Genomic DNA, 21,517 nt, shown 5'->3' with positions numbered 1-21,517 from the left:
CACAACTACTTACCCAACGTAGAAGGGGTCATATTAGGCCTACCGACGAAGAAGGGATTCATAGATGTTTGCCCTTATAAATACTAATCTCAATTTCCGTTTTAGAGGAAGATCCCATCAACTTTATTTAAATTCATTTTAAGTGAACTATAATCTAGCATGCGAGAATGATTAAACTAAAGTGATGGCTTAAAGTCTGTGACATCTGCATGTCCATGAAAACTAACATACAACCTATATGAGTCAATTTCCATGCATTTTAGTAGTAGGTGGTTTGGTTTTAGGCGGAATATGATGCAATTACTAGCATGTGAATGAAAAGCAATAAAATGAAAAACGTAAAAAAAAACAGTAAAAGTCCTAGTGTGGCCTATCCTATCAAAATGAACAACAAATACAAGTTTGGAATCCATCCTTGGACCCGAGAAGCTTGTCTTGATGTTCCATCTTGATCCATGTAGCGGGAGTGAGCTTGAATCTTCATCTTTAGTCTTCTTTGAAATTACAATAAATAAAATTACATAATTGACCTATTTATTACATTCTAATTTCAAAACCCAAAACTAAAATAAAGGAGATTCGAGATCTCATAATTACATAAAAAATCATGTTTCCTTCATTACGAAAACATAATTTGACTAAGGCCACACTAAGTATTACAAATTACAACCGATTGCAAAATTAAATACGTAAATAAAATTCATTCATTCGATTCATTCAACAAAATTAAAAGCATCAACTATAATAAATTAAACATTCATAACACAATACCTTAATTATGTTGATTAATTTATCCAAACCACCTATTTAAATTAAATTAAGTGACAATTCTGCAATTTAATCACATTAATTTCATCCTTAATCCATATTAAACTTGTAATATGAATTCTATCCGTCAAAATTTTAATCTGCTTTAAAATAACTCGGTATCTTTAAATTGTGAACCGATTCACAATAACTAATTGGCCAAAACAAAAACTCCTTTTTTTTATTTGTACACGGCTGGAAAAAAAACAACAAACAATTTTTTTTTTTTTTTTAAAATTCCAGCTCAAACACGGCTGAAGGAAAAACAGCCCCCCCGCCCCCCTCTTTTGTTTTTTTTATTCGGCAATTAGGAAAAACAAGGAAAAAAACTTTCCATATTTTTTTCTCTTTCGGCAATAAGGCAAATAAAAACTTTCCCCCTTTTTTTTTCTTTCCCGGTTTACCTAAAAAAAACAAAAACAATTTTTTTTTATACGGCAAACCCTAAAACGGCCTCCCTTTTTTTTCTTTCTTTTGCGGCAATATGCCCTAAAACAAGATTTGATGACTAAATCGTTTACCTTTGCTATTAGAACATGATTTAGCATATGAAATAATGAACATGATTAATTATATGCCAAAAACTATATAGCAAAAACAATCTTTTTATCATGAACATGACGATTCCATTTAATTTTAACTTAATCTGCATTAAATCAAAAACTACCAATTCTTCATATGATAATATTAACTGATTAAAAACTATAATATGAAAAATAAAATGGAAAAATATCATCAAACTAAAAGAACAAAAAAACGGCAGAGGAAAAAAAAAAAAAACAAATCGGCACCAAAAAAAAAAATTTGCCGAACCAAAAATTCGAAACCCTAAATTTTCTTTCGAAAATTCTCATTGTTCACATACAAATTTATGAAAATCACCAAGATTAAAATCGTGGCCTAGTGCTCTGATACCACTTGTGGGAAATAATCTGTATACTTCCCTTAAATTAGAAGGATTATAACGAATTTAACAATGATGATTAAAGGTCATAAACAAAATACATAAACAAAGTATAAGGATTTAGAATTAACCTTCGGTCCTAGCAAAATTGGCCTAAGAACAATATCAAAATTGATATTCGCCTATTAGTTGCACCCAAGACGATCTGAGATATGCCCTTTGATTATGCTAGAAATCGATCTAAAATTTTCTGTAAAATTTAGTTGTTTTTTGTGTTTTTCTGATGAGAGAGGAGGCAAGGTCCAAGAAAAGAATTAAGGTAGAAATAATTCTCTCCCTTTCTTTTAATACAGACCGAAATCTGGAATCAATTAGGAAAGAAAAAACATCCTAATTTTCGGCCAACCAGACCGAAAATAAGGAGTGTATTTTCCTTATTTTGGTCTTTCCAAAAATATATAATATGTGTTGAATTGTCATCTAGTGAGGATCGAACTCATGACCTCTTGGCTTGTGTACCCTCACTATTACCACTATGACACATTCAACTTGTTGATATTAAATATAACTGATTATATTTAATTACGAATTAATGATTAATTCGTCAAGCTAACATTATATATATTTAATTAAATATAACTTATTATATTTAATTTACGAATTGACAGTTAATTCGTCTCAACTAATATTATTTAATTTTCATTAAATAATTATCTCATCAACACATCGACTAACTTTTTAGTCATTTTGGGCATCAATGTGATTATATTTCTATGACCACATTTCTCAAACACGTCATATAGGTGTGACCTTTAGGGACCAGTTGATCACCGCCATCTGTATGATAATAACGTCAAACTTTCTAGTAAGCCAACCGTTATTAGGTAAACGTTAATCAACTGATTAAATATACGAAGTATACCCTTGTGAACCTGTAAGAGATTTACAAATGTTATCACACTAATTTGTGGAGGACACAAGCTATTCAGTCTTCCTTGAGATCTATTCAGTCAACCTCCTCGTGTCTTGTCTTCTTGTTACTTGACGTGCTGCTCAATCCCTCGTCATCTGGTTCGTCCACAATATGAACTTGTCTTGAGCGTTTTGGCTGAGTATGCTCTCCGTTGACAGTGTGTATTTAGTGGTCGTGTTGTTACTTGGTTAAATTGAACCCATGAAACATTTAGTAATATTTACCTCATTGAAGCACTTTTCTGAGATGTCAATGACGTTGAAGCTCTTTCTTCTTTTAAGACCATGATTGTAATCGGCAACCTTTATTTTGAAACAGAATTCTTTTCCAATGAAGGTGTTGTATAGCAGATCTGGAATGTGATTGTAGTCTTCATCATCCTCATCCTCAATTGGTTGGGAATCAAATAAGGTAAGTGCATCTTGTCCGATAAGTCTTTTAGCTTCTTTGTCAAATATGACGAAAGATGTAGTAGAAGTAGCATCCTGAACTTTTAACTCGATACGATACCTAGCCCGAAGAACAGTCATACAGTTAGTTAATAATTTTGATAGTGTCACTATTACATCTATTAACAATCAGATTATTGTCTGAAAAAGTAATACCTTATTGTCTGAGTTTCACTTGACTTCTTGCAAGTATCACACCAAAGGCTAGATGCCTTATGACGTGGCTTACTGGTGCACCCAAAACATGATTGGTAATTCCAAGGTTTTTCTCTTGGGATACATTTTACTTTAGCAGTACAATAACATATGAGATCCTAGTCCAGAAAAAGATAAAAAATGGCTTAGTGAACCAAAGGAGAGAAAAAAAAAAGGATAGTTAATAACTTCATACCTTTTTGTACTCAGTTTCTGCATACTCTAAGAGGGTTGATATATCTTTCTGGATGATTTCATCTATAGCTGCTTTGTGTTTGAATTTCCCACTCTTCTCACTATAAATTGTAGTCAGTGTATTCACTTCAGGGAAGTCTAGATTGAGGTATAGACTACTTGATGAAGAAGTTGATATACTATTGTATCCTAAATTTTTTTTAAAAACATAAATTTTTTTGACATGGTTTAAAATTCAGGAAATAGCATGGTAATGAATAAATTCCATACTTACCATTATAGTTCTTTACTATGAGAGATGTAACGACGGCTATGGTGGGTAAATTAGAACCATTAATTTTTTCTTTTGTAGATGATAGTTGGCAAGACATTGATCCCATAGAGTAATTCTTACATGATCACCCTTGTATAAAAATTAAAGGAGGTTATAAAGTATTGGAGGGAGGGAGAAAAGTAAAGCATATAGATTATAATCCAAGAGTTGGATACATACACTTCATTTTCAATCTCTATTGCAAAATAATTGCTTCCGGGTTTCTTGTCGATAACAACTCCGTATAGATCTGTAAATTTCGGAGTATTGTTAGAAAGGTAGATATTAATTACGGAATATTAATTAAGGTTAGTTCACATACCAGTAAGTATATAGTGATTATCACGCTGATGATCTAGATTGTCGAATGGAACAAAGTCGAATCTATGAATAGAAATAGTACTATCTTCTAATGCCATGGTCTTGGCAAAAGTAGAGTAAAAGAACTTCAGCATAATCTTGTTGTTGCTTACAACATGATACATGGTCCTATTTGGGATAATCTCAAAGTTTTTGAGGATATGGATTTTTCCATCACAAATTTTTGGTTGGAAGCGTTTCCAAAAATAACCTGGGATGGTTGCCTCCACGTATCGTCCCTGTAAACGGTTTACAAACATATAGTTTGACGTCAGTTCGTTGCCACGGGTGGAAAACGTAAAATATATGGCCAGAGGAAATAGAATAGTTCGTTACCTCTTCATCTATAAGGGCCATAGAAACATAAAGAAGCTCAGCTTTGTTAGTTGGACGATGAACTTTGCACAATCTTGTCACACGAACCTTGATTTTCCAATCGTTACTGCCAGAGTCTTCGTTGTCAGGAGGCGTTGGTCTTAGTTCATTGATCAGCGAATAAGATCTGTTGCAAAGAAAAATTCAAGTTAATATGAATTAAGTTAATAGTGTTTGGATGCAGGTACTAAAACTACACATAGAGAACATACCTTGGTGCCATGTTCGTTTAAAGAGGTTGCAAGAAAGTTTCTTTGATCACAGGTAGATTTAACGTTGACATTAGGGTTTTTATATAGTGATTGTAAAAATCTATCTATTCTTCTAAGATTAGGAATTTATGAGACAAAAAGATAAGAGTCCACATTTAGTTTTTGACTTGAAAACTAACGTGTAAGAGGAAGTTGATCTTCTACATGGAGAGGCTTATTTAAAAAGGATCAGGACTCTCTATATTTTAGTACATAGGATAGGAATAAGACAAAGACTTTTTTAGTGTAGTAAGGTTTGTGGTAGAATGTAAACAAATAGTATTTGAGTTATGGTAGAAATGTAGAATGTGGAAAAGGAATGTGTGAACATATATTGTGTACAAAAGAATAAAACTTTTTAATAAGACTATTTTAATAGTATTTGATTTGTGGTAGTATGTGGAAAAGTAAGGTGTGATTTTATTATTTTTTAGATTAGATCAATATTTACAAAATCTGTTTTTATAGGGATTTGTGATAAAGTTGAGCACAAATAGCTATTAGTATATTCAATTTGATCCCACGCAAATTTTACAAAATCTGTTTTTATAGGGATTTGTGATAAAAGTTGAGCACAAATAGTTGTTAGGATATTCAACTTGATCCAACGCAAATTTTGAGTTCAGATTAATAATTTCAAAAATAAAAGTTGTTAATTTTCGAAAGTTGTTATTTTTTTTATATTAATATAATTATTATTATTTTAACTCGAGTGTTTAAAAAAAACGTGGAGTCTCTAGAATTGCCTGAAAAAAGCCTCTTTATATATATATATTGATTTAGCGAGTTTAAGTATAATAAAGCGGCATCGGGATGCGGTTTTACATGATTCACGTCACTATTGCCAACTTCTGAGTGTTGGGATTATAATGAAGTTTTGAGTATTAATGAATGAAAGTGGGAACAAACCTTGAAGAAGGCCAAAGCACAAGTCACATAGCATGACATGCTATACCCCAAAGCAAGAAGAAAGGAGCAATTTGAAGACAAAGTTCCAGCCAAAAAGGCGCATCGTGCGCCCTCGCTGCTCCCTGTTTTTGCTTCTTACGGACTAGGCATGCACTTGAGGCCCATTAACCTACCCTATAAATAGATGAACACACTAAGTTTTCATCTTATCTTATGCTTTATTTTTAATCAAGTTGTAATACAAAATCTATAATGGAGAACTAATCCATTTGCTTAATCCAATCCAAAAAGGTGTAATCTTTGGTTGTAAGTTGTAACATACTCTAATCTGTCCCTAATTATTGTTACTATTGTTAATCTCTTGTGTTAATGTTGGATTTTGAAAATCTTATTGGGTTTTTTGTCAAACACAAACCTTTAAAAAACTTTTTTTTTTCAAACACTACCTTTAAAAAAAAGTTTGTAAAATAAAACCTTTAATAAATTTGTTTTTGTCAAGCACGACATTTTGGTCAGAGTTTGACCACTTGCAATGAGGCGACTTTCAGTTAATGTTTGAGATAACAAACAAGTCTGGTTTGAGGTGTTCTTAGATTCGTTGGAAAGGTGGGAGTACAAGTTTTCCGTGGGTTATCAATACGGTGGTGATAGGTAATCTTATGTGAGGTCTATTGGTGTGCAAAGTAAGGCTGATCAAAGAGGGTTGCTCTAAATTGGTTTAGCGGATGGTCGGAGGGTTTAATGAGGTTTTGATGCTTTGTTTGGTTTGAAATTTGGTATGTAGGTAGAGGGAAGTGCAAGGTAGGTCGTAGTTGTGTTGTTTGTGCTGGTTGTTAGTTGCAAGTGGTGGTTCGAGAGAAGTGAATTGGAGGTAAAAACAAATCAGAAGAAAGTCAAAGTAGGACTTTTTCGTGGGTCAATTTACTCATCTCGAGCCACCACTTCCAACCGACAACCATCACAAACAACATAACTAAAACCTACCCTGCACTCCCCTCTATCTACATATTAATTTTCATACCAAACAAAGCATTATACCCTCATTAAAAGACCCATAAAATCCCCGACCACCCGCTGTAAACCCAGATTTAGAGCAACCCTCTCTGACCAGCTTTACTTTACACACCAATATACCCCACATAAAGCCACCTATCACCACCAGATTGATAACCCCTAGAACGTTTGTACTACCTCCTTTCCAACGAGTCTAAGAACACCTCAAACCGACCTCGTTTGTTATCTCAAACATCGATTGAAAGTCATCCATTGGAAGTGGTCAAACTTTGGCCAAAATGTCGAGTCCTCATGTCAAAATGTCGTGTTTGAGAACAAAAGAATTATTAAAGGTTGTATTTTACAAACTTTTTTTTGTAAAGGTGGTGTTTGAAAAAAAAAAGGTTTTTTAAAGGTTTGTGTTTTTCCTGCTTCTGTTTCGTATGTTTCTGTTGATGACTCCTAATCTATTCTAATTAAGAAGACATGTTTTAGTACTTCTAGGTAGATTGATTTTATCGCTTTCTTTGGGGCTTGATGGTTCAAAGTATGGCTCTGTCCACTCCACTCTTCTTTCTGAGATCATTTGCCAAATTTGAATCGCGCATACCAAGCTGTTATTCAGGACGGACATTTACATACGGATGGACGGTCGTCTCTCCACGATCACAACAATATGAATGCATTCAAAGTGCAAACTGATGTGTGCTGGAAAAGGAAGCTTATTGATATTAAGATTTATTTTACCACCATTCCAATCGAAAAGGCCAAGATGAAACTGCTTATTTTCAAATTTATGGTGTCCCCGAATGTGGGGTGATCGCTAATAGGAATATTTATAATAGTTGGGCTTCAACCATCATGTTAGAATATAAAACGAATCAAGGAACTTCAACCATCAGCTTAAGCTTTTGGTTGAGATGGTTTCTTGACACATCACCTTAAGGTTTTGGTTGAGTTGGTTCATCTATCATGGTATCAGAGCCAGTGTGACCGAAGGCCCAGCACACGGTACGGGAGAGCCGGTGCACAACCAACCACTCTTCAAGCCCAATGGGCATTTGAGTGAGGGAGCGTAATAGGAATATTTATACTCCCTCCTATATCCTTATATCTTCCCCTTTCTTTTGGGCACAAAAATTAAGAAAGGGGAAGAAAGAAGGAATAAAGTAGAATAAAGTATTGTAAGTTGTGAAATTTATAGGTGAGAGAAAATAATAAAGAATGAATGATGAATAAAGAATAGATGAAGTAATGAGAGTTGTTGATTTTTTAGGAGAGAGAAATTAATAAAAAATGAATGAAACCTACCAAAAAAGGAAAGAGGGAAGATAATCAAACTTGTGTGAAAAAGGAAAGAGGGAAGATAATAGGAAATGGGAGGGAGTAATAGTTGGGCTTCAACCATCACCTTAAGGTTTTGGTTGAGTTTCATCTATCAATCGCCTCAAGCCATCAGTTCGTGTCCAAACCCGATAATAAGACTTTAACAGTTTCATATTTTCGATTATGCAAAAAAAAAAAAAAAAAAAAAAAAAAAAAACATAAAGCATACTCAGCATTTTCATTTACATCATATTTTGGATCGGGTTTGTATTTGGATCTGCCATCCACTCATCCCTGTCTCTACATCGGTGCACAACTTTCGTAATAACGCATACTCGAGCTAGATTGACCTTTAAGCAAAAAAATAAAGCGAATCAAAGGGGCCGTAAAATAGTGGTTTACTTATTTAAAGCAAGAAGTTTATAGTATAGCAAAGTAATTAGGCTCCACGTTGAATGAATTGTAGAGGGGAAAAAATAAAGAAAAAAACTTTGCAACAACATTCTTTTGTTTGTTTTCCAAGAAGGAAATTATCAGAATCTACAAAGAAGGTTCTTCCAGCTGAATGTCTCTTTACGCAGAGTTTTTAAACTCAGGTGCTCTTCATTTGCTGCATTTAACAAACACGTTCAATTTATATCAGTCGTACCAGTGTAGCCAGCCGTGTAGGCCATCATTTAAGAATTGGTTAAACTAGGCGAAACAAGTACTTACTCGTTTCTCTTCTTCGATTTTGGCCTTGATGAAAGAGTAGGCGGCTACACCAGCTATGGCAATGCTAGTTCCAATGGCTGTTTGTGTCGAAATCTTATTGCCTGCAACGACACATTCGTTAGTATTGTAACAAGGCATAAAACCAAGTAAGCTAAAGGAGAAGTTCTGCAGGATAAGAGAGAATAATAATGCAACTAAAAATGGTTTATAGAAAGAAACTTACCAAAGACAATGATGGAGAATCCAATAACAAACACTCGTTTCAATACATTGCCGACAGCATGAGTAAGCGGTGCCACCCTCTCTAAGGTGTTGGTAGCCAGCTGCATCAAAAAGAGCAAAAAAAGGTAAGATTTTATTTGTCTTTACAATTCTTTTAATAAAGCTAAAAACTGGCTATTATATGACTGAATAAACAAAAAAATGGATCAGGAAACATTCACACTTTAAATTATGTCTATTAATTTTCGTCAGGGATAAGCAGCCAAGAACCTCTTTATATTTTCTGCTCGTATAGGTAAGAGCCTTTTGAGCCAAAGAATAATGTTATTAGAAAGATCTTAGTGGTAAGGGATAATTTTTCGGCACATTTGTGTCCGTTTTATTCCCTGAAAAATGTAGGTCAAAAGCTAGGCCTACCCCAATCCAAGGGCAAGGTGTATCACTGCCTTTGTGAGGGATTTACATGCCTTAAAAGAGGCACTTTTCAAGGGAGTGTAGAAATCTACTTTCCTAAGGTGATTATGCTGAGAACTTGGGCTCAGTAATAGAACAACGAGTTTAGTAATCGAAACAGAAATAGTATGAGAGTAGAAGATGTGGATGAACCTGGTTGTAGAGATGATAAAACATTCCAACCCAGAAGAGATCAGAGATGAATTTGGTTAAACCAACTTTAGCAATTGCATCGCTGAATCCGTGCTTCAATAGTTGAGGACCCTCAACCTGTAAATAAAGAGATCACATTATGAGGGTAACAAAGCATCAAGTCCTCAGATTAACTCAATCGATCAGTGTAATTTTTGTGCACAATTAGACTTACAATTATAGCAGGTGGAAGGCAGACAAAGAGAGCAATGATGGAAATGTAGGCATAGAGATTGGTACTGTCCATGTCAGTCTGAAAGAGAAAGCACAATGTTGGTACAATTCAGCATATAATGACTGTGCCGGACAAAATCAAATAAAGTACTAATTCAGATTAAAGAGAAGCTTGATTAACCATGGCTTTTTTGGAGTAAATACTCCTGTAAGTGAAAGAGATGTTTGAAATCATGGCGCTAATGAAGCCCAGCCAGTTGAATGACAGTTCAGTTAGTGAAGCCATTGACACACCTGCAATTGTTTAAAACATTACTATGAACTTAAATAACATTCTTATGGAAGGGGTGATTTTGAACCTGAAATCTAAAAACCCCGTTACCTCAATCTTAGAGCTACTGAACTCTAACCCAACCCAGGAAACTCAACATTGTGCAACCTAAAAATATCATGAACCAAAACCGACTCCATAATGACTGAAGTACTACTGACTGATAAAAAATTCTCTCTACCAAACCCAACATGACTCCAAGGGTGTCGTTGACCTAAAGACCCGTATCTATCATGATCCGATCTGAAAACAACCTTACCCACCCGATTTCCAGCTCCACAACATTTTAACTACCACGATGAGATCTCAGTGTGTGTATTCCCCGTCTTTGATGATTAACTAATTGAGGGTAAGTATGATAATCCATATAAAAGAAGACATACCAATAACAACGGGAGCCAAGGAGAGCCAGAGAGTGATAGGAATAGACTGCCCAAGTATGAACTGAGAAGCAGCGGCATTGAAGAAGGGCTCAAGGGCTACACGAAAAAGCACTCATCAGTGTTGCGAAAAGAATACTGCACCATGTACTTTAGATTACAGTACAAGGCAAACAGAATAACCTTTGACGGTGTGGGTGAATGACACAGCAACTGCAGCAAAAGACACATTGCTGGTTACGTGGCCTAATGCGTGACATACAGCTACTGGGATTAGCAGCTTCAGCAGGTTTCCGTCAATGGGCTACAGTGACACACAAAACTCTTTACAAAGATGCCCATAGTTTCTATACTATAAATATAATATAACATCTCAGCTTACATGCCAATTGTATCATACATTCATACACACATCTATAAATATAATATCATACCAAGTATGCAGCAATATGATATGATACAACAACATTACCCCCAGTGCGTTCATGGCTCCCGTAAATTGTATGATGGAAAGGTCACAAGAGATATTGTATTACTCTCAAATAAAACATTTCAAAATGGGGTGATAGTTAGATGTCAGCAAACGGGTAGTATCTTAAACAATGTAGTTCACCATTTGAAGTGCAAATTTTACTGAAACTCCTAAATATCATCACTTTTTGAACTAGAGTTTTTTAGTTATATCATCACACAATATTAATTTAACCAGTGTCCTGTGTCCGTCATAGTATGTCGAATGTACACTCTAATTAATAAGGTAATCAGTCACTAATCTTCAAAATTCCGAATAACCAAATAAGTATATGACAATGTAGAATACAATTTAATAATGCTGTCGATAGGTGATGAAAATATAAATACCCTTTCAATAATACTCCTTCACTCACAATCATTTGTTTCACTTTTGTACGGAGTATTTGGTAAACAAATAATAATTGAGACGGAGAGAATAGGTTAAGAAAAGATCGATTCAAAACACATATTCACCAATAATGGAGTTGATACTTGTATGATTAGCCTGCGTATGTTTACAAATATTCCCTAGTGAAAATGAGAGAATGTGACATCCACACTATGTATGCACCACAAAGCTAAATTGAAAAAAGGGCTGTTTGAACCATAAAAAAAAAAACAGTATATGGGCTTGGGTGGAGAATCAACTTACAGCACGTTTCGGAAGGCCCACGGTCCAGCTCGCTAAACAGTACACCACCCCAACCAACAGATGGATAACCGACACGAAGCTGTATCAAATATATATCTCACTTAATGATAACAATAAATAAAAAATATATGATCGTTTTGTGTACAATTTAACATGGTTTTTTTGAGAATTAGTGTAAGAGGAGTGAATTGAACCGGACCCGGAAATACTTACTAGGGATAAGGGAAGTAATTGTATATCTTCTTGTTGAGGATGTTGAATATCACATTCAAAAAGTACCTTTACAACATAAATAACACATTTAAGGAACAATTAGTAGTATAATTAAATGATTAACATTTTTTATGTCTGAAAATTATAATCAAACAATATTAATGTAAGATCAACAAATTAATTAATCAGTAGGTCTCATGAGAGACCGTCTCCCACTAATTTAGTGGGAGACATAATAGAAAAAAAATAAATTCAGTAGATCCTTCACCCCATCATGTGAGAGGTCTCTCAATAACGCTATTGAGAGACCGTCTCTCCGAAGTTTTTGTGTTAATACTATAACTAACACGGAGTATATAACTAAATCAAGAATAAGTGAGGTTTTTAGCTTGTCTAATTGTTAAATGTTAACTATCTCTGCGGAGTATCTTACTCCAACCATGAAGTTGGAGGTTAGATTCTCACCCGCGATATAATGCGCTCATTTGAAAAAAAAAAAAAAATTATCCCTGTGAACTAGGAAAGAGCCAATATATTAGGGAGTATATTTTTATTTATCGTAAGCTTATGTAGAAGCAATTAATTAATCTATTAACAATAAAGTCCAATCGACAAAATTAAGTAGTACAAGCTCTAATCTTTACTCGTACTCCGTAAATCAATGATCATGGCAAAGTATCACATATTGAATCACAAATACTTGTGTAAGGTAGTGTTACACGAGTATATTATAAAACGATTATTTGATAATTACTTTTTAAACCGACATAATATCATTATTTATTACTCCGTAGTAATTAAATCCGTCAAATAAAAATAAAAATGTACGATGGTAAACGACGTTGCCACTTTCCCAAGAAAACGGATTCCAATTCACGTATCAACTAAAAATTTAAAGTATTAAAGTATTCTAGTTCACATAAACTTGAACAATTGGTCTCCTTTGTGACGGGTTACCATTTGTGGCGGATATTTTGTGAGATAAAATGGTAACAAAATGGATTAGTGGAGAAAGGGACCACATGAATAGTGTTGCAGAGAGAGAAAAAGTGGGTACTTTGTGAGGTAAAATGGTATCCGTCACTCAAGAATGACAGATCATATGTGCCATCACAAACAAGAATTTGTGAAACTTGAATTATAATAATCCACAGAGTGCTAATTACCGAGGAATACAGTGTATTTACTTACCACATGAAGAAGAAAAAACCGGTGGTAAGAGCCGGATACTTCTGCAAAATCCCAACTTTAGCCTCCCTGATCATAACCCAAAAAAAAAAAACACGTTAGTCACATCACTAAACCCGGTTAAAACCGGGTTCATACAAAGGGGAACGGACCTCACCCGGAACCGCTCCCTTCAGCCGCAGCACAACAAGGCTGAACCGCAATCTTTTCCCTTCTACTAACCGGTCCAGTCTGAGCCGATGGTTCAAGAAGCAAAACCGGCCTCAATTGTCTACCCCATACCAAATTCCCGCCATCCTTAATCGCACCCACCATGGCCAACGGCTTCACCCCAAAGGCGCCACCGAAGCTCGTTACCTCTCGCCGCGGCTTGCTTAGCCGGGGCAAGCCAACGATTGCGGTGGCGCCTGATAACACTCGTGACTCCATGAATGAATGTAAGAAGGTTTGATAGCAACTAGCTAGAGTGTAGTATGATCACGGCAATGTGGAGGTTATAAACCAAGTTACAAAATGGGTCGAATGTTAATAGAGGTGGAACGTGGTTTGCGACCCACAAAGGGAGTTATGGTGCGTTTGATCCAAGTGAAGTGGATGGCTAAGATGTGAGTATAGGAGAAATTAAAAGTTGTGGCGGGATGTTCGTGATAACCTTATCCGTGAATACTTCTTAGTGTATGGCTCTTGTTAGATTGTCTTTGTCTATTCACTCCTTAAGAACCATTTTTCAACCTCCTTATCTCTTTCCAATTGCTCTGTCCTTGTTTTTTTATACATACATACATGCATACTATTACAACTAGATTTTTTTCTTATGCCCCAAATTGAGTTGTTTTCGTTGAGTTAAAAATTACGGTCTACTTCTCATAAATGGTTTTACATAGAACTAGACAAAGTTACAAAGTGATGAAATTGGCTTTAAATAAATTACAGAGTAATTTGTTAGGATCAAAGAACAGTCGTTGAGTCAAACAACGACTTCACCCCAACCAAATAAACTCGTTGGGTTTACAACTGTTTATTGGATCCATTCTATATTTATTGTGAAAATAAATATTTTATATTTACTTTTACTATCCTTCATCCTTAAAAAACATGAAGTTGTACTTACTTTTTCTTATGAATAGTGTATTCCTTATGAATAGTCCTTAGCAATAGTGTCTTTGTGCAATCTGAACCGTTCAATGAGGGATGACTCTCAATCTTAACCACTCACTCAACAATAAGGGATGATCATAGCCATCCAAATAATCTATTATCCTCATCTCATCCGCTCAAGTCCTTCACCTCTTATCCTCATCTCAACCGCCAAAATCCTTCATAACCCCTAATTCTATTCACTCTTCACTTCAATCTCAAACCACAACTTCTATTAACTATTCACTTCAAACTTTACTAAATCCTTCACCCTAAAACCAACAAAACTCGGTCCATGCTTAATCATCATCTAGGTTACAATTCTCGCTGTTTCAAATTAGTATTGTGGTATTTATTTAGTGTTTCCAAAAAAAAGTCGAGTTTGTTGATATCTTAGCAGGTGATTTGTGGTGTTTGTGAACCGCGGTGAAGTTAGCGCTTTTTGCATGTTGTCTTTTCCAGTGATCGAACCTAATTCTAATGGAAAATTTCAAGGCCCGTGTATGTAAGAGGTACATCCAATTGCGGATCCCGGGACTTGGGGTGTGTTTTTCAAGATCGGTCCATTTGGCGGGACCTGCATATACGTTGTTAAACCTGAAACCCTCTACACTGATGTTAGATTGGTGGTGGGTAATGATTCTTGTTTTTTTTTTTGTGAAAGGTTAGCTTTCCATTAATACCAATGAACAAACTATTACAAACTACCAACAATTGGTACAATTTCTAAGTACATGGTTCATTTGATTAGGAGCTAATCATAATGATCCACGCCTTATCCCTTCTTGACATTACATTTTTAAGCCAATACATTGATCTAATTTTCATCATGCTAACAATTTCATGGACTACCCTATCAGGATGTGCAAGAGCTCCATCAACATAAACCAAATTGCGTTGTCTCTAAACCATGTAGTAAACTGCCTGAATCCAGGAAATAGTGACCATTTTTTTAACCTTTGACCAAGGTTTGCTTTGAACCCAGGGCAAAAGAGCAGTTACAGGGAATCTGATACATAACTTGAGGCTAATATTCCCCAGAATTCTTTGAGTGTAGTGACACAGTTGAAATAAGTGCATATGGTATTCAGTTCCCAGACCATACACCAAGCAATCCTCATCTTGACTGATGCCCAGATGAAATAATCTGTCTTTCAAAAGCAGGGCCTCTCTTGCAATCAACCAGTTAATGAATGTGTGTTTTGGTACACATCAGGAATAATCAACAAGATTTGCAACCCACTAACCAGCAGTATAACCCATAGAGAATTTATCTTTTATTTTGCAGATGGTCTGCCAGCTCTAAGACACATCTGGTTTATGGGAGTATGAAGGCCAATCTACACCCTTGAGGTAAATATGGTTGACTCATCTTACCCATAATGCATTAGGTTTAGAGTGAATCCGCCAAGCTAGCTTGCCAATAGCAGCTGCATTCCAAGAATAACTATCCTTAATACCAAGTCCCTCTTCACACTTGGGAACACAAATTTTCTCCCAACTAACCAAAGGTGACCTCAAATATTCAGTAGAACCATCCCAAAGATAGTTTCTACATATTGCATCAATCCTCCTGAGGACACCTTTAGAGATAACAAAGATAGTAGCCCAATAACTGTACAAAGAGGTCAGTACAACATTAACCAAAGTAAGCCTGCCACTATAAGACAATTTTCTTGCACTGAAACCCCTAATTTTGGATGTAACTGTTGAACCATATAGCTTATATGTTTATGTTTTGATGATATCAAGGTGTTTTATATTTTATATACTTGTTGCGTGTAATCGTTTGTCAAAGTGTTTTAGAATCAACTTATTACAAGCGAGCAACAAAGAAGATTGTGATGATAGTATGAAGTGCTCAAGCCCCTATTCAAACGGTATAAAGATTCATTCAAGATTTATATGAAGACGTAGTCCGTCTAAAGATTAATCCAGCTTGGATGATGACGTAGCCTATACTCGAAGATCTCCTTGAAGATTAGAATAGTATAGGTGATTATCTCGTAATGATAACCAAGAATGAGTTTCTTGAATTGGTAAAGTTATAGCTTTGCAGCTATAACATTACTAGTAAAAGAGCTCATTGTTATAGCTCTCCTACTATAACATTGAGATGCTGAGTTTATTATACACGACTTATCGTATTTCAAAATTGTTTTGAAAATTGTTTATAGTTTATTTTAAATGTTTTGATAAAAGTATTTATATAATAAAGCCCGGTTTAGTGCGGAGTTTGGTTTTATGTTGGACATTGACTAGTAGTTGTTTTGGACCAACTTATAAGTTGGACCTTGCTACTAATTAGGGTTTCAACAAAACCACTCTTAAAACCTAAATTCTAACCCATATATTGAGCTAGGGTTTGCACGAGTCACGAGGCTTATGAGCCGTGACATCTCGTGTTACCTAGGGTATATTTGGTAAAGATTTTATTCTATATTAATATCTTTACATATCTTATATATCTTACTTAATATATTTGTTTATGATAAAAGATATTCTTGTTTTAGGAAATCTTATCATATCTTAGAATTTATAGTAAAGATAACATTTGAATAGATTATATTCTATCTTTTGGAATATTCTTTATTATCTTTTAAGACTTTTAGGAAAGATATAATAGAAGATATGATTTGTTAACATATCTCTTTTATTCGGCCAATTAGGGTTTCTATAAACGGAATTACCTTGCTCTTTCTTTCCTATAAATACTTTGCTATTTACAACATTTAAAGTAGAGACGTTAAGCATAAAAATTGATTTTAATTTTACAAAGCAAACCGTGTGTTTTCAAGCAGAAAAACCGATTTGTTATTTTGAAAGGTCGTGTGTTTTAAACTCGTATACTCGTTCTTATTTTCATCATTATATGATAATAGTGCTTAGTTGATTTCTTACTTGTTCATTAACGTGAACCTTTGTTAGAATCATTAGTGCTTTCTTATTAGCGTAAGTTAGTCACTCGAGTATTTAACGATACTCATTGAGTTCTGACTAGAGTTAGTTGTACGAGTTGGGTTAGTAAATTTGTAATCCGTAGAAAGGTACTAAATTTATTAATCGAGAATAGTGGACGTAGGTTTCGACTTGTGAAACTGAACCACTTCAAAAACCGCGTGTCTCCTCGTTCTTTCGTTTGTTTGTTTATTTCGTTTACATTCATTAGTTGATTAGTTAAAGTTTAATCAATAAACTTTAAATAATCAATTACATTCATACAATCGAAAAAGTTTTCAAAAGTTTTAAATCCTCAATTCACCCCCCCTATTGAGTATTTCGGATCGATAGACTCTTCAATTGGTATCAGAGCCTCGTGCTCTTGATTGCCTAACCGCAAAGAGGCTGATCTATCTTGTTTTTCATTTATCTTATCGTTTTATATTTCGCTGCCTATCACGTGATAAATGAGTTCCAAATATCTCAAGTGTCCCGTCTTTGATGGGAAGAATTATAGATTATGGAAAAACATGATAACTCACTTTGTAAAAGGTCACGATTGGGAGTGCTGGACGATTATCCAAAACGGACCGCACAAAATTCTTGTAGCATCCGAGGAAGGCACTACCTATGAAAAGAAAGAAGAGGACTACATCGAGGCCGACTACAAGAAAGCCGAAAAGAACTCCAAAGCAATAAGTCTCCTGCAAAATGGAATGACTTCTACAGAGTTTGATCGGTTTTCTTCATGCTCTACGGCCAAGGAGATATGGGATGGGCTTGAACTAGCTTATGAAGGTACTTCCATTGTTAGGAAGCATCGAATAGATTTGCTTATGCAAAAATATGAGCTATTCATTATGGAGCCTAATGAGTCCTTAGATAGTATGTCCGCAAGGTTTTCAAGCATCATAAATGAACTGAAAAACCTAGGTAGGAAATTCAGTACTGAGGACATTGCTAGAATGGTTCTTAGGAGCCTGACTAAGAAGTGGCGTGCTAAAGTCACTGCAATGGAGGAATCACGAGATCTTGAAAACCAATCCTATCAAGAACTCATCGGTGCTCTTATGGCCCATGAAATTACTCTTAACAAAGATGACGCTGAACCAAGTCGTAATAAGAGTATGGCCTTAAAAAGCGAAGAAGTTGACTCTGAACTAGAGGATGAAACTATTCTGTTTGCACGCCGTTTCAAAAATAAGATATTTCGAAACAAACAAACAAAATCATCCTATAACAACAACAACAAGTCATCCAACAAAAAGGTTACTGAATCAAAATCATCCTTCGCTAATAGAGGTTGTTTCAAGTGTGGAGACTCTGGTCATATGATCAAGGATTGTCCAACATGGGAAAAGATTAAGGACAAGACAAAACGTGAGAAGACAAAGAGAGAATTCAAACAAGTTATGATGGCTTCGTGTTGGGGAGACCTTGACTCAGAAGATGACGAGGAATCTGGTGACGACGAAGTTGCTAACCTTTGTCTCGACAGTGTTAGTCTTGACCTAATCTCCGACAGTGACGATGAAAGCACAAACTCTCACTCAAACTATTGCTTTCTCGGAGAATCAGACGAAGATGACGATGAAGAGGTAAGTTATCTTTTGCTTAAAAAACGCGTTAAGAAATTGTCCAAAAGTGCTTTAATTGAATTCTTTGAACAATCTCTTGATAAGTGTCACAAACAGGACTTGGAATTAAAAGATTTAAAGGAACAGATTCTCGAAATTGCGGAAGAGAATCATACTCTGAAGGCCAAAGCTAAGAAGTTGAAATCTAAGGTTATAGCTGAGAAAGCAACAACGTTAGATTCTACTATGGCTGAAAAGAAGGAATTAGAGTCCAAAGTTATAGCTAATGAAGCTATAACTTCAGACCTAAAGCTTAACATCAAGCACCTTCAAGCCAAAGTTATAGCTAATGAAGCTATAACTTTAGAACTTAGAAAAGCCAAAGAACGTTTGGAAACTAGGGTCACATATGATGAAGCAGTGATCTTAGACCAAAAGAAAGAGATAGATTCTCTTTCAAAGCAATTAAAAGAATCTAAGACCGATATGATCAATGTTAAGAAACAACACACCGATGTTGTATTCATTCTTAACAAACGATTCCAAGACTTTCGTGACAACTTTAAAAAGGACAATGATGTAGATCACACGAAATGTCAAGAGGAAATTAAAAACCTAAAAGACTTACTTCTACACGCTAGGAAGGTCCATGATAAGTTGGAAGGTAGCACAAAAGTCCTAAACTTCATAACCGAACAATCTGACAATAATATGAAGATGGGGTTAGGACATGAGTGCTACAACCGTAGAGATCACTCTAAATGCAAATCAACACCTTCGGATTTTGATTTCAGAAAAAGGAAGTATGCGGATCTTCCTGAATACCTGATTTGCAATTACTGTGGTCATACGAGTCACATCCAAATCAATTGTGTCAAAAAGGCTCATGATATACGAAAAAATGTCGACCATGCTAAAACTGTTGACACGGTTGACGAGAATGATGAAACCTCCATTAAGGAACCTAACGAAGAAAGGAACAATAAATTTCGTTGTTTCTATGACATGGCCTTCGACTACAGCAAGAAACCTAGCACCTCACAAAACCCTTGTTGATCTCAACCTAGTAGACCTATTCACAAGGGAAATAGTCATGAAAGACCTATAGAAGTTCCTAGATCAAGAGAAAACCCTAACCTAAGAACTCCTCCCAAGCATAATAAACCAAGGGTTAGAAAAACGGTTATTAGACAAGTATGGATTCGAAAGGATTTAATATATAGAGTAACTAATCACAAGGGACCCAACTTAGCTTGGGTACCTAAAAATTGTATCTAATCCTTTCTGCAGGAAGTAGTGAAAGAAAATAATCAATGGTATCTTGATAGTGGATGTTCAAGATACATGACCGGAGATAAGAACCTGTTTCTTTCACTCAAGCCCTTCAACGGAGGAAAAGTGACGTTCGGGGACAACAAAAAGGGAAAAGTAATTGGCGTTGACAAAATCGGAATCTCTAAGTCTCACGCGATCAGTGGCATTTATCTCGTGGATGGTCTAAAACATAACTTGCTAAGCATATCTCAAATTCTCAACTATGAGACAAAGGTAACAAAGTAGTTTTTCATACTGATAGTTGTCGCTTTATTATTGAAGGAACTAGCAACGTTATTCTTGAAGGCCAAAGGAAAAGATATGTTTATATGGTAGATTTAAATGATGTGCCTACTAACTCTTTTTCATGCATGAAAGTTACTCTTGATGATCCTTGTCTATGGCATAAACGATTTGGTCACATTAGCTCACTAACCTTGAACAAACTCAAGAAGTGGGACTTGGTTGAAGGGTTACCTAAGATCAAGTTCGACCAAGAAAGGATGTGTGACACGTGTGCTAGGTGCAAACAAGTGAGATCATCGTTCAAACAAAAAATAGTAGTAAGCACAAATCAAGCCTTGGAATTAGTACACATGGATTTATGTGGACCAATCAAGATAAGAAGTAGAGGAGGTTCTAGGTACGTCTTTGTTCTTGTAGACGATTATTCAAGGTATGTATGGCCTATCTTCCTTCATTCAAAAGACGAAACGTTTGATGAATTTGATTGTCTTATGAAACGAGTTCAAAACAAATATAAGACTAATCTTGTATCTATTCGTAAGGATCATGGCACCGAGTTTGACAATCAAGCTTTCATAGAATATTGTAGAGTTAATGCTGTAGGGCATAATTTTTCTGCACCAAGAATTCCTCAACAAAATGGTGTTGTTGAACGTATGAATAGAACTTTAGAAGATATGGTACGTACAATGCTTTTATGTAGTGGTTTACCTCGTAACTTTTGGGCTGAAGCCATTAGTACTTCTTGTTACATCCATAATTGTAACACCCGCCAATTTCCCATTTTGACATTTAAAATTTATTAAACCGTCTGATTACTTTATTTTATATTTTTGAATTATATAATTCAATTAAATTTATTTTTAAACAAGATTTCTATAAAAATAATATTTTAAGACTTAATTTGTATGAAAATACAGATAACTTTAATAACGACAAATAATAATAATTCAAGTCTCAATTTCCGTCTAGCTATAGACCGTCACATTTCCACTTGTGAGACTAACCTTTTTCGACCTATCCTATATTGACAACACACCACCTACCCTCTTACACCTTACCTCTAAATATCTACTTTATATATTATATATTTTATATAATTCTTTTATTATTATTATTATTATTATTATTATTATTATTATTATTATTATTATTATTATTATTATTATTATTATTATTATTATTATTATTATTATTATTATTATTATTATTATTATTATT

General features: G+C 34.9%; 1 protein-coding gene across 1 annotated transcript; it reads right to left on the bottom strand.

The window, feature by feature from the left end:
* Positions 1-8,431: 8,431 nt before the first annotated feature.
* On the bottom strand, positions 8,432-13,867 carry LOC141642974 (triose phosphate/phosphate translocator, chloroplastic). The gene is made up of 12 exons (XM_074451971.1): positions 13,240-13,867; positions 13,086-13,151; positions 11,895-11,960; positions 11,682-11,760; positions 10,700-10,820; positions 10,520-10,615; positions 9,987-10,099; positions 9,807-9,884; positions 9,593-9,709; positions 8,988-9,087; positions 8,765-8,865; positions 8,432-8,660 (listed from the first exon to the last, which is right to left on the bottom strand). The coding sequence occupies exons 1-12, from the start codon at positions 13,509-13,511 to the stop codon at positions 8,643-8,645; spliced, it is 1,227 nt and encodes a 408-aa protein (XP_074308072.1). The 5' UTR covers positions 13,512-13,867; the 3' UTR covers positions 8,432-8,642.
* Between the last annotated feature and the right edge of the window lie 7,650 nt (positions 13,868-21,517).

This window comes from Silene latifolia, chromosome 2, assembly GCF_048544455.1.
Source record: "Silene latifolia isolate original U9 population chromosome 2, ASM4854445v1, whole genome shotgun sequence".
In the NCBI taxonomy this organism is placed as follows: Eukaryota; Viridiplantae; Streptophyta; class Magnoliopsida; order Caryophyllales; family Caryophyllaceae; genus Silene; species Silene latifolia.
This window is presented reverse-complemented; position numbering and strand designations above follow the sequence as displayed.

Coding starts and splice junctions, on each gene's coding strand:
- LOC141642974 (XM_074451971.1), bottom strand. CDS start 13,511: ATGGAGTCACGAGTGTTATCAGGCGCCACCGCAATCGTTGGCTTGCCC. Junction 10,821..11,681: donor TGGGCCTTCCGAAACGTGCT/GTAAGTTGATTC, acceptor GTGTCACTGTAG/CCCATTGACGGAAACCTGCT. Junction 10,100..10,519: donor CTTGGCTCCCGTTGTTATTG/GTATGTCTTCTT, acceptor AAACAATTGCAG/GTGTGTCAATGGCTTCACTA.